The following is an 11,778-nucleotide window of genomic DNA, read 5'->3' as shown; positions in this document are numbered from 1 at the left end:
ATTTATGTGACCTTGGTGTCTCCATATAGCCGTGCAGGCTGTAGCTACTGCTATCAATGGATTGGATATCTAACCCATTTTCTGATGTTCAAATCCAACCCAACAATTCATATTCAAGTTCGGGGTTTGGGTTTGGTTATGTCGGTTTGAGTAAATGTGAGCCCACTCCTGACCACATAGTTTAAGTAGTTTCTTAAGAATTAAGATATCTATGTTGGGGTAGGGTTGGGTCGGATCGTGTCAGATATCTTTCATACATAAATTACAACCTAAATCAGTCCCAAATATTATTCTGATTGACCTGAATCCGATCCGAATACCGTTCAGGTGTTCTGAAAAATGCCTATGGCCGGCTGATCGGATGCGTGTCGCGTCGTTTGCCTGTTCATAGCAGCCCCTGCAAAGCTCCTGTTTGGGATTTAGGTCAAAATTAGGGAATATAGAACTTCTTGGGTTTTCATGGTTCCTATATAACCATACGTAAACTTTCGTGGAAATTGTGAGATTTGGGCGGTATCTAAACGCTCCTTTTTCCAACTCTCTCTGTCTCTCTCAGTTCCTCTGGCAGGCGTTTCTCCCCAAATCCTACCGTTCCTCTTCTCTTCCGACGAATTCATCACGACAAGGTCCCTCTCTCTCTCTCTCTCTTGGAGTTTTAGGCGTTGGATTGACAAGAATTAGTGTTTGCTTCATTTTCTCGTTGTTTCCTTTTTCTTTTCTTTTTTATTATTGATTATGCATGGATCTAGGGATAGTGGTGCCGATTTCAACTCGGCTGGACCATCGATTTCGTTAAAAAAGTATCGTTCATTATACATAATGTTTTTTGAGATATGGGGTGGTTTGATTTCTTTAGTTTTTCTTGGTTGGTCATACTATTGAACTGTCTTGGTTGGAAAACTTTCTCATGATGATTTTTAGTTATTGTTATTGGCGATTCAACTATGGTGCATTACATAATGAAACTGTTCTTGTGATGTATATTATAAAACTGTGGACCATATTGCTGCTTTTTTTTAAGGTGAAATATTGGAACTTTTTAGTAATTGGGTTTCTCGTATTCTTTAATGAGCAAAATGATAGACTGCTAAACTTTGACTAAAAACCAAAGAATATGCCAGAGCTTCAATTCGCAGCAAAATGTCTTTTATTACTTTATATTCAAATTGTATTTTTGACTGTTGAAAAGCCATTTTCTAATCGACTTGACCTGTTGGTCATCATCTTCTTGAAAATGAACCTAGAGTGAGAAAAAGGTACTTAAATTGTTGCCTTATTTTTCTTTGTCAAGAGGTCCAACACTGGATGGATATAATCTATAAAGAGGCATGGGCTGGAAAAAAGTAGGAAGAACCTTTCAATAGTTATTACTATTGAAAATGGGTCTTTGTCTTTTTAGCTTTACATTTTAACTAATTTTGTGTTTGATCTTTAAGATGTATGTTGATACGGTATACGGTTAGGAGATTCCCTGATGTTAAATCCTTATGTTTCATCCATCATTTTGATGTGACCTAATATTATTTTGTGGAATATCACCATGTGTCTTGAAACATGTAATTGGCCAACATGGACGTGGTTGTAGTGCTTTCTGTTGCTACGTCTGCCATAAATATGCAACCCTCAAATTAATCATCAAGTTAACCTTGGACTGAATTCTCTTTTTTGCCTTTGCATCTCAGATCAATTTTTAGTTGTGCAAGTTTTTATAGCATTGATTTGCAGAATATTTATTCAAAGGTCCTGGATTGCAATTTTTATTTATCCTACAAGATGATCAATGAATCATTGAGTCCAAGTTCAAAAAAATGGCTGACTTGCTCAAGAATCCTTGAGAAAAAGAAAGCAGGGAGGGGGGGGGGGGGGGCTGTGCTGCCTATGTACCAGCCTCATTAGGTCAATCCTGGTTAGTTGCTTGGAAGAATCTGAGGGGGGCAGTACAATGTCTTAAGCATCAAGTCAAGAGGAAGACAACTTGAAGGATTGACAAAGCCAGGTGAACTCCCGGATGAAGCAAGCCAAATTTGGGAAAGGAATGGCAACTTCATCTTTATGATGGGCAATGTTTGAGTAAGATGAAACACATTGGACAATTGGAAATGAATGTTAAAAAGATGATAATATGCCTAAGATGGCTGAATTTGCTCAAAGCAGATTGGATCATTGGAGTGTTAGAATTGGCAGGGATAATCATCTCCATCTGCCAGTAAGATAATGTGTGGTTAGGAAAGCTGATCACAGAAGAGGAGGCATAGAATCTGCTGTTTTCTATTAATGTCAATAAGGCAGTGATGAAACCTCCCTCTCAACTTGTTTCAATATGAATCCATGAGATGTCAAAACAGAGAGCCCTGCATGATTGGAAGCCTTAAACATCATATTGCAGCAGACTACAGTATCATAGGCTTACTTGTTGAGGTCTCCCCATGCAGAGAAAATTGTGTTGATAGCACATTATTATATGTGGAGGTGCAAATTCTATGTTGTCTGAAATTTCTTTATTAGATGTTTCCAGATGGTTACAGGCGTTATGAACTTGCTAAATCAAGCATTGTGGTGATTAAGAATAGCAGATTGTGTAACAAATTAATGATAAATGTGCTGTTGGTTAGTATCTGCCAGTATCAATGCCCACAAGAATGTTCTTAGCTGACTTGTTCCAAAATTTTGTGGAGCAGGGTTGAATGAAGAGAGGAGTGTAATGGTTGAGTCTATGATAGTCACTTTGATTATGAGGTTTGCCATCTTGATGTTTCCCTTCTGTTAATAAGATGGTACATCAACTTATATTGAATTCCTTGTTTACACACATTATTAGGCATAACCAAGGAGCCTTTCAAGACCACAAAAATGATCACATATACTAAGTAGAGCACCCCTAAAGTGCTGGGCCATCCAACACCTGCATGTGCACCAAATGGGACCGCATTGTGTGCTTCATGTGACTTTTGCACATGTGCCAATGGACATGCTCATGCTGGTTGGCACAATATTGGTTAGGCCTTGAATTTGAACACATGACATGTTTGAAACTAGCAAAAAACTGTTGCTAACTGCTTTTTCATGTCAAAACTTTTTAGGTGTCTATTCTTCATATGTCAAGTTGGTGTTTAGTATGTCCATGACTGATGCTTAAGTCTAGTTGCTTATCACAGTGTTTTTCTCTTGATGTCAGTGAGTACTCTTCTTTTATTCTTTATGGCCTGTCAATGAAATGATTGGATTTTGTCGTGCTAACACTTTTGCTACATAAATCATTACATCACTTGAGATGCCTATGTTTTCATGATTCTGCTATCTCTGTTGTATGCGTTTTTTTTAGTTCAACTGCATGCAAGTAAGCATGACTGCAAGTAGAACCAAGGGACTATATGTGTCAAGTAAAGTATCAAACCATGCTTTAGATGCTTGCTTCAATTCAAAAATAACTTTTAGCCTATGTCACATAGGTGCGGGTGCGAATGTGGCGATGCAGCACTTTAAAAAAACTTGGGTGCGGGGGTGCCGGGAGGGTGTATATATATATATATATATATATAAATTTTAACAGTTTAAAGTTAACACTAGGTGTATGTGTGTGCATTTATGTATTTATATATATAATTTAGATAAAAATGGACTTGATTAGGGTTAACTGAATCTACTTTTGGATAGAAATGGACCTCAGTGTGGTTGACTTCACCTAACACAAAGGAAGCTGTGTACAAGTGTTGCACCCGCCTGGGTGCGGGTGCGGGTGCAACGTGGGTGCTGTGCCCTGTTAGAAGAGTCTGTGTGACATAGCTTTTAGCATAAGCACACTACTATTTCCTTTGGATCATCTACTTAATATCCTGTAGCTGCTTCGTATGTGTTTCCTCATGCAAATTCCCATGAAGAAATGTATCTTTTAACATCAGGTTGGAGGAGATCCCATCAATAGATGACTGACACATAAAGCACTACTATGGTTTCCCATTCACAAAATTGTACTGAGGTTTTCATCATAATACACCCCTTTGCTAAGACTTCAAACCTTATTTTTCCAAGTTCTCTCTCCTATCTATCCTAACGTGCCTACTCTAATGTAAATATACACATAGAGCTACGTACACTTAAAACTGCCAGAATGATATGTGCCAATCTTGTTTAAGATTATGTATTCAAGCTCTTGGTTGAACAAGTTCTTTTTTCTTGTGGGTTTTTCTTTCTTTCTGGTTCTCGTTGTATAAAGTATAATCATCTTGAGCTTCTTGTCATCTTGCCATTCCTTTTAGGTTGCTTAAAGGATTGGTGGCATAACTGAGGTTGGGAAAATGCCAAAAATAAAGACAAATCGTGTCAAATATCCAAGTGGTTGGGAGCTTATTGAGCCAACTCTTCGGGATTTAGAAGGTCAAATGAGAGAAGGTACTTTTGTTTGATTCATACCAACTCCATGCACCGAACAAAAACTCAATCATGCATGAAGTTTCATGTAGATTTGTGTTGCCATAATGATATTTTAAATGGCCCCTACTCCCTACCATTCTGATGTTTTATTTCTGTGCTACCAAACAGCTGAAAATGATCCACATGATGGTAAGCGTAAATGTGAGGCACTATGGCCAATTTTTCGAATAGCGCATCAAAAGAGCCGTTACATATTTGATCTCTATCATCGAAGAAAAGAGATTTCAAAGGAGCTGTATGAATTCTGCTTGGACCAAGGCTATGCTGATCGCAATCTGATTGCCAAATGGAAAAAGGTTGGGGGAATATCAGTCTTTTGTGTATGCATTTTCTATCACTTGGTTTTATGGTCAATTTCACCATTTTATGGTTAGCCCAGTTGTTTGAAGTATGCTTTGCAATAGGAATTGAATGACAGCTAGGATGCTAGAGTTGTGCTACTAGGGATGCACATGAGCCGTGTTCAAGCCGAGCTTGGGCTGGCTCGCCTCGTGAAGGAAAACAGGTTGTTCAAGCTCGGCTCGAGCTTGAACAACCATGGCTCGGGATCGGCTCAAGTCAAGCTCGAGCATGGCTCGGCTTGGCTTGGCTTGGCTCAGCTGAAAACCTTTAATTTAAAAATGATCTTAAATTTTGTGAAATTTATGTAAAATACCTTTTTGAAAGAGAAAATGGTGGGATTTGAACTCATGCCCTTTCAAAAGATGACCAATGAGTTGCCCATTAAGGTAAGACCTCTCTTTGTGTTAAAATTATGAACAAAATACATACATATATAAATCTAAATTTTTTATATAACTATGTTAACCGAGCCTAATCGGGCTTACCGAGCTTATTCGAGCTGGACTGCTTGTTCAAGCTTGGCTCGTTTATGTGTACCGAGCCTGAACCATTGTTCAAGCTCGGCTCATTTATTTTTTTCGAACGAGTCCTATGTGCTACCATAACTGAGGGGTCTTATGTTTGAATCCCACGTGGGCTATCTCAGTTTTTGTTAAATGAATCATAGTTTAAGGTGAGGCTTCCAGTTCAGGGAAGCTCTGATGATATTATCGTTTTATTTTGCAGTCTGGCTATGAACGGCTCTGTTGCTTAAGATGCATTCAGCCTCGTGATCATAACTTCTCTACCACATGTGTGTGCCGAGTGCCCAAGCACCTGAGAGAAGAAAAAGTTATAGAGTGTGTCCATTGTGGTTGCAAGGGATGTGCAAGCGGAGATTGATATCAAGCTTTAACTTAATCTGATATATTACCATATGGGAGACAGGGATTTCATCCCCTAGAACTGTGTGATGGTGCACATTGAGTTTATGCATGATGCTTCCCTCACTCCCTAATTGGTTGATGGCATGCTATATGTAACATACTGTTTTAATGGTTCTACATTGCCTGAAGTATGCTTCTTAGGGGAGCCATGTCTGATGCTGCATGTTTACTGTCAACTCTGCGTATATTTGCTCTTCTTCATTTCACTTTGACATCCTCACTTATCTTTTTCCATTACTGAGACCAATCTTTGCACATTTGGAAAAATCTTGCTTATCCTCAGACATCTGAGAGGGTATTTCAATCTGGTCATCAACAAAAACAGTATTCTGTATATTTTAGTGGATGAAGTGGACAAGTCGTGTATTGCTCTGCAATGTAGTGTTTATTTCTTGAAAGCCTTTTGATGAATGCAATGCGGAAGAGTTGAAGTAGATAGAGTTTTGATGTTGTGGAGATCTAGAACACGGATGGAAGAGCCATAATGACAATGAGACAGTTTTTAAATGAATTGCAGTATAAAAGTTCAAGGAAATGATGAACGATGTATGTCTGAACCTTTCTAAAGCTTTTCTTAGTGTTAAGCAGAATTACTAATTTGTATTGTGATTTTGATTGTGTGTAATGTATATTCGAGAATATATGTGTTTGTATGATTCTGCAAATGATGGGAATGACCACAAAACTGCAGCCTAAAAGAGCCTCATAACTTCCCTGAATTTCAAGCCATAACTATAGTATGAATAAAGAATCAATGCCAACCGAATGTACTGTCATTTAAATGTAAAAAGTTGACGTTGAACGGCAAGCGTGTAGCGAGTAATCAAACTGAGCTTTTGCCCTTGAGCTCTGATGTGGTATCCAAGGACATAAGGTAATGAAATGAAAGGGTGATGGTGTCAGCTTTTTGTTCTTTTCATCTCTCTCTCTCTCTCTTGTATATATTGCAAGGCTTACATTTTTGTTGTGCTTTCGAATTGGCGCTTGGTTTGCTCTTCACTTTTCTACTACCTACTCCTACGATTTAAGTGTTCTGAAATGTAAGTGCATGTGGTTAGCAGTAAACAAAAGTCTTGGAAGAGTTGCTTACCTGTCCATAGATCAAAAGAAAAAAACTACTGTGTAGGTGGAAAGATGTTGTATCTGTTCAACAATTTAATTTAATTTAATTATTCTCTTCCATATCTGCTTTGGAATTATTTTCAAGAATCAAAGTAGATTTACTTTTTAAAAAGATGTTGAATTTCTATTAAATGGTTTCACAAGATTCAGCCAATTGTCTTGATCTTATAATATCATTAAGAAATAAGAATTGGTATTATTTATGTAATTATTCATAGTATGGAGTTGCCTACATCTGCTGCCCTTTTCATTGTTCGCAGGGCGGCAACTACATGGACATGGTTTTGTTTTCTGATAGAGAACAACAAATAGAAGTTCAACAAACTCATGGTAATTACTGAACAAAGTTCACCTATTTACAAGTTACAATGATGTTGCTTCACGTCTCTATGCTATTTGGTGAGGGATTCTCTCAAGATTTCTTGATCTCTACTAACACACTTTCAGAATCTGAGGTTGCTGTTTCATATGGCCAATCGTAGGGTGTGAAAGGTGAGCTGAAGCTAGACAAGGATGGTGCAGGCTGCCGCCTTCGCACTGAGAAAGAAGAGGAGCTCCAACCTGATTTAGGAAGCAATTCAATGCAGGCCTGAGGCTCAGGGGATGACCACCTTTAGTAACTCTTGTCCTCTTCAAACTTTTGGAACTCATTTCTCTGTATCTTTGGCTTCTGGCATTGCGTTTCCTGGGTTGGATGAATTTCAGACTCTGACAAAGAACACGGTAAGTTCAGGTCCGTTATGCCCATCTGGACTAACCATGTAGAGCGCTTCGGAGTCCTTAGACCCTGTAACGCGATCAAAGTGAGCCCTCATGTAGGTTAGCTCACCATCGCCTTCATTGGCTCCTGCTTCTGCACCTTCAGAGGGCAGAACCCCACCACCCATTGACACAGCCTTAAGCAGCTCCATGACATGAAGGTCGAGCTCGGTCTGCTCTCTCTTCACCCCGTAGCCTGTTTTGCGACCATTACAATACATGGTCCACATGGGCTCATCGAGGACGCTGGTCTTCTCTGAATTTGGCTTCTTCTCGCTCTCTAGAGCGATGCGGACTAGGCCAGATGTCATCTCCTTGAGAAGGTTCCCAGTGGGTATGGGGAGCTCAACGATGATGGTCGGCACGGTTCGGGGGTTGTCTTGGAGGGCTAGGCTCACTCGGCCTTTTGGGTAACCAAATAGGGTGCCGGTAATGCGGGTGCCGCTGCTGGTTATAGCAACGGCATCTGAATGCCCTCTGGGAAAGTGAGATGGGAGTTTACAGCTTGGTGTTAGGATTGGCAATGACCGGAAAACCGATCGGAAGTACCGGACAATCTTGACTGGTTTGGATTTCTTTTTCTTGGATGGCTGGAGAGGGCAGGGCGGCGGCGAAGTCGATGGTGTCATGGGTTATAAGGCAATGTGGGAACTCTTCTGAGATGACATATGGGATGATGGTGGTAAGGATTCAGGGTGGTGGTGTTTTTGAAGAGGTTTTGAGACATGGGACGCACGTTGAGGGAGAGGGAGGAAGCTCTGTGAGTTGTGCGTGTGCCATTTATCATAGGGGGAGGTTGTTTCTCTCTTGGTCAAGATGGTGCGTCCTGTGGTTGGGATTAGTTTAAGGAGAAACTGCCTGTTTTTCAACTCATTCATTCTAAATTTGGAATTGGTTGGTTAGAAGGGTTTTCCTTCTTTAAAATAGTTGGATTCTACAGGGAAATCTACTCTTGAATTCTGTCACAAAGATAAGTGGACAGGACACGTGGTGTGGGTTCGATTCGGAAGTTCTTTTTTTTTTCTCGAAAAATATGACTCTTGAATTCTCTGTTAGAAAAATATGCAGACACGAGGACACGATGCGGGTTCAACATGCAAGTTCGAATTTTTTTCAGAAATTAGGACCCGAGGGCACCAAATTTTCAAGTTGAATTTCTCGATCATCTGTCACAAGTCACAACCAAGAGTGAGGGTTGGTGTTGTCTGCACGTCGGCAATTTGGGGTATGCAAGTCCTTCAGGATTAGTGGGATTGTGTTCAGATACTTAGGGATGCTGTTCTTGTTCTTGTTCCTGTCCCCAGAGTCTTGGATATTGCAAAGAATGTATTGGTTGTTATGATACTCTGTATGTTGGGAACGTGCCTGTGTAGTTCATTTCACTTCTTTTGTAATCAATTGATATTGGGCGCGTTTGTGTCACGGAAAGTGGGTTGTTTTCCGTGGAAACGCATCAATGGGCTTGCGTTTTTGCGGGGCACACAGTGACAACACAAACAGCGGAATCCACCATTTTTTGCAGAAAACCCTAGATGGGTGTGCCAAAGTACATGCTGGATGTGGGTTTTTCGCGGTAACGGTTTGGGGGGGGGGGGGGTCCGATTCCATTTCTGTGGACGTGTGTCAGCATGTTGGGTCAGCAATGCTGTTGACACGCTAAGCATGTTTTTTTGTTCTTCCAAAGACATACGTATTCACACGCACATGTATATGTATGTATATATTGTACATATTTGATATTAAAAAAGGGCCTCATACAATGGGGTTGTTAGATACTTCGCGAGACCCTTGGACTGACTAGGCCTTCTCTCTGAGTCCATATATGCTCGGATTGTAAACAGGCCCTTCATGTTCTTTATTGGTAATCATCTATACTAGAAACGGCCCGTTCTTACGAACGGGTCATTTAGTTAATTTTTATTAACAATTATTATATTTTTATGTCAAAAGTAGGGGTGTAACTGGGTCGGGTATGCCAGAACCAAAACAATGCCCCCAAACCAACTCTATTTTGATAGATCCATGGGTTTGGGTTGAATTTAAAATCTAGAATCGTTTAATAGATGGGCCTGTTCTGAATAGGAAAACTATAGACCCGAAACCAGTAAGCCCTGACTTGGTCTTTATACTCAACCCTAATGGTTCTATGTACTTTATGGTCATACCAACTTGTGCCAAAACACGGTGTGTACCCAAAACCTTTTCATACACAGCCTGTTTTCATACTTAAACCCATCTTGAACCCTAACACAAACCAATTATAATTCAAACATAATGCATACTGATTATGAGATCGAAATATAATTATCACTAAGATAATAGGACTCCTTTATAATGACAACTTTTTTAACTCTAAAAGGTTAAAAAATATTAATAGAACGAACTTGTATTAAATCAAACTCACTAATTTATATCCAATGATAATACTATAAGAAAATGGAGTTTCACTGGCACAACAATTGCGCCAGTGAAGACCTTTACTTTTGCAAAACTTGCGCCAGGAAAAGTCCCGTCGGTAATAGTTTCACTGGCGAAAATTACTTTTGCCAGTGAAACGATTTTACTGGCGCCAGTAAAAACCTTTTTATTGACCCAGGCCAGTCAAACTTTTTCACTGGCCCAAATGTGCGCTAGTGAAATAATTTTCACTGGCACCAAGCCGCACCAGTGAAACAGGTTCTACTGGCACATAACTGCGCCAGTAAAGGTGTTTCTACTGGCACAGAGTTGCACCTGCGAAACAGTATTTTTTTGTCAGCTTATTATGTGTCACAAATAATGTGGACAAAAATTAATAGAATCTCGCAATTGGTGCATCAGCGGTTTGCGCCAGTAAAGACCAAAATCCGACGTTGGACCAGTACACCAGTAAATCTGCACTATTTCTGGCATCAAACTGCTAATGCGCCAGTAATAGGGTTCTTTCTTGTAGTGATTATATTAAGCAGTCTGCAAGAGATTGAATTCCTTAGCGATGGATTTCATCCATTCTTATTCTATTACCTTGCCTTCCAACAGGCAAACAACTGTTGGGTTCCCACTAAAAGGAGATTCTGTTAATGCGTCCACCTCCAAGCCCTACATGCCATTATGGAAAACAGTACAATTTTCCCAATTTATTGCATTTTCTGGATAAACAGGTGAATCAAATTACGTTGATGGTTCCTCTAAAGGTTACCACCATGAAGATGATGCAGTGTTGTGCTAACAAGGTTTTTCCTTGTTCCTACTTCCAATCATCGGGATGATTCCTTCTCTATATTTACCCAAGGATAGTATTTACTATCCTCGTGGGCAAGGAAGCCCCTTGTTGGAGCTAATAGGAGGAGGTTGTTTTAGCTAAATATGACCTCATGAATGTGTTTAGCATGGTCAAATAGTAGGAATCAACAATTGGATCATAGTTTTTTTCAAGTAAATACATGATTTCATTGAAAAAGTTTTAAAATACTCTATTTTATATGATGAGAAAGTACATATTATTTGTAAAGTTTTGGCACATTTATATTGCTTTCCACCAAAAGTGTTATGAAAAGTCTTAAGTCTCATCTCCAAGGAGAGATCTTTGGTGGTTTACAGTCTTTCATCTACTTCTTATGCTTTGGTAACCCTTGTGTGTTTAGGGTGACTTGTGGATGCATGTCCACAAAGGTGTTTGAGGTGTTTTGATGGCACTGCACAACATGTAGCCAGGAACGGATACACAGATCGCCCAATGTTTGGGTGCAATAGTGCTTGAGGCGCTTTTAAATCTTTCTAAGTCTATAAAAAAAAGCTCATCATTTCCCTCTTTCGGGTGATCAGATTTTATGATTCTCAAGCTTTTCTATATTTCTATTCATTTACTTTCGTTTGGCTTGCATGTTGGCTTGTGAAAGAAGTCACTTGGTCGCGTGAAACAGTGATGCTCTTGAAGTTCAAGCCTAGTTGTATCCTGGGAACAGTCCCATAACAAACACTGTTTGTATCTTCAAAAATCTCAAAGTGGTGCTATTGAAGTTCTAAAGATAACACATCTAGGCTTGAGATCTTAGTTTTACAAAATCCTGTTTGTTGCAACCGTTTGTTCCAACATATTTTTGAAGAAATTTTTTGGCTCATCATAAAATGTTTGTTTTTTTCAATTCCCAGAAAAATCTGTCATACACATAAGAAAAACATGATCGGAAGACCAGTTCTTAATAAGCCAAACATGTAG

At 39.5% G+C, this 11,778-nt stretch overlaps 1 protein-coding gene and 1 pseudogene across 1 annotated transcript; one reads left to right on the top strand and one right to left on the bottom strand.

The window, feature by feature from the left end:
• Positions 1-476: 476 nt before the first annotated feature.
• Positions 477-6,769, top strand: LOC149826841 (protein BUD31 homolog 2-like). The gene is made up of 4 exons (XM_090020139.1): positions 477-626; positions 4,257-4,389; positions 4,540-4,727; positions 5,500-6,769. Exons 2-4 carry the CDS (start codon positions 4,296-4,298, stop codon positions 5,653-5,655), a joined length of 438 nt encoding a protein of 145 aa, XP_089876265.1. The 5' UTR covers positions 477-626; positions 4,257-4,295; the 3' UTR covers positions 5,656-6,769.
• Positions 6,770-7,522: 753 nt separating this feature from the next.
• On the bottom strand, positions 7,523-8,209 carry LOC149826840 (protein MIZU-KUSSEI 1 pseudogene; annotated as a pseudogene).
• Between the last annotated feature and the right edge of the window lie 3,569 nt (positions 8,210-11,778).

The sequence above is a fragment of the Nuphar pumila genome, chromosome 10 (genome assembly GCF_984573655.1).
Source record: "Nuphar pumila chromosome 10, dmNupPumi1.hap1.1, whole genome shotgun sequence".
NCBI lineage: Eukaryota > Viridiplantae > Streptophyta > Magnoliopsida > Nymphaeales > Nymphaeaceae > Nuphar > Nuphar pumila.
This window is presented reverse-complemented; position numbering and strand designations above follow the sequence as displayed.